The sequence below is a fragment of the Corvus kubaryi genome, unplaced genomic scaffold (assembly GCF_017639235.1).
Source record: "Corvus kubaryi isolate FWS band 111438036 unplaced genomic scaffold, C.kubaryi_AGA036_p1.0 split3-37304, whole genome shotgun sequence".
NCBI lineage: Eukaryota > Metazoa > Chordata > Aves > Passeriformes > Corvidae > Corvus > Corvus kubaryi.
In genome coordinates, this window is record NW_024582087.1 from 1,927,499 (window position 1) to 1,929,515 (window position 2,017).

Sequence of the window (2,017 nt, forward strand, 5' to 3'; positions counted from 1 at the left end):
CTGGTTTTTTTTTCCCTGTTTTTTTTTTCCCTGTTTTTTTTTTTCCTGTTTTTTTTTTCCTGTTTTTTTTTTCCTGTTTTTTTTTCCTGTTTTTTTTTTTCCTGTTTTTTTTCCTGTTTTTTTTTTCCATGTTTTTTTCCATGTTTTTTTCCATGTTTTTTCCCCGTTCTCTTTTAGTCTCTCCTATTCTCTTTTAGTCTATTGTATTTCATTCAAGTGCCCTTAGAGTTTCAAATTCACATTTGGCAAGTGAATAATTGTATTTATGCAGGTGCAGGGTGATAGTGGGAGTCATTCCTCCTGAATTTTGTTATTTTACCCCCATGAATTGTCCAATTCCTGGCACCTCTTTAATCCTTTTTTACTCCACCCTTAGAGGTGCCTGTTGCCCTGTGGGGTGAACATCAATCCAGGAGAAAATCAGTGTATTCTGGGATTCTTGCTTGTTAAAACCACTTTTTTTTTCCACTTAACTGACTTCCAAAATGAAGATCCCAAAGCAGAAAATTCTCTTTATTCCCGTTTCTTTACAGAATGTACTTTAAAAAATAAATATGTGAATATATATGAAGCCGTGTGTTCATAGCTCTGCCTCTGTACAGCTCAATCCACGCTGTAAAAGGCATTCAAGAAGATGTTAAAAACCAGAAAATCAGGTTCAAGTGAGATAAAAAAGCATAAAAATCCAGAATTATTATCTCACACCCCAACCACTAAAGAGCTGCTATTGATTTTTATTTCCTTTGGAAGCAGAACTCCCTTCCAAAAAGTCATTTTACATCAGGCAAACTCCTTCCTGTGGGTAATACTCCAAGAAAAAAACCCTTCAGCTGCTTGTTGGGAGAGGAATTTGATGAATTTTGAAGGGTTCAATTTATTGTTTCTGTGGATCTTCCTTAAATATTGATTTTTTCCTGCAGGGCTCCTGTTCTGGTTGCACTTGCTCTCATTGAATGTGGAATGAAGTATGAGGATGCAGTTCAGTTTATAAGGCAGTAAGTGAAAATTCCCATTTTTTGCTTCTTTTCCCCAGGAATCTTTCATTCCAGTGGTTTTGACAGGCCTGTTAAGGAAGAGATTTGGGGTTTTTTAGGAGTTTTAGCCTGAAATAATGGTATGGCTTTGCCATAAATCTGAGCTTCGTGCCTTTCCCTTTCTTCAGAGGGGAGGATTCTCAGGTGATTTTTCTCTTTCTGTTTAAAATCTGGATTTAAATGTGAAGAAAAACCTTAAGTATTTTGATTTTTGTGAGGTAAAAGTGCTGAGAATGGGGCTGTAAAAGTCAGTTCTAATTAATGAGGATTAACAGGTGATCTCTCTTTAAAATCTGGGTTTAAATGTGAAGAAAAACCTCAAAAATTTTGATTTTGGTGAGGTAAAAGTGTCAAGGATGGGGCTGTAAAAATTAATTCTAATTAATGAGGATTAGCAGGTGATCTCTCTCTTTAAGATCTTGGTTTAAATGTAAAGAAAAGCCTCAAAAATTTTGATTTTTGTGAGGTAAAAGTGCTGAGAATGGGGCTGTAAAAATTAATTCTAATTAATGAAGATTAACAGGTGATCTTCCCCAGTTTCTCCTTGAAATCTGGGTTTAAATGTGAAGAAAACGCTCAAAAATTTTGATTTTTGAGGTAACAATGTCTAGGATGGGACTATAAAAATTGCTGGTAATTAGTGAGGATTAACAGGTGATCTCTCTTCTTAAATTCTGGTTTTAAATGTGAAGAAAAACCTCAAATATTTTGATTTTTGTGAGGTAAAAGTGTCAAGGATGGGGCTGTAAAAATTAATTCTAATTAATGAGGATTAGCAGGTGATCTCTCTCTTTAAAATCTTGGTTTAAATGTGAAGAAAAACCTCAAAAATTTTAATTTTGGTGAGGTAAAAAGGTCTAGGCTGGAGCAGTAAAAATTGCTAATTAATGAAGATTATTTTGTGATCTCTCTCCTTAAATTCTGGGTTTAAATGTTAAGAAAAGGCTCAAAAATTTTGATTTTTGTGAGGTAAAAATGTCAAA

The 2,017-nt window shown here is 34.1% G+C and overlaps 1 protein-coding gene across 1 annotated transcript in view; it reads left to right on the forward strand.

Moving 5' to 3' along the window:
• Positions 1 to 2,017, forward strand: part of PTP4A2 (protein tyrosine phosphatase 4A2) — a 20,572-nt gene that overhangs the window by 15,648 nt on the left and 2,907 nt on the right. Inside the window, exon 5 of the mRNA XM_042015609.1 lies at positions 921 to 995. Within this exon, the coding sequence (XP_041871543.1) occupies positions 921 to 995 (75 nt within the window). The remainder of the gene's footprint in view (positions 1 to 920; positions 996 to 2,017) is intronic.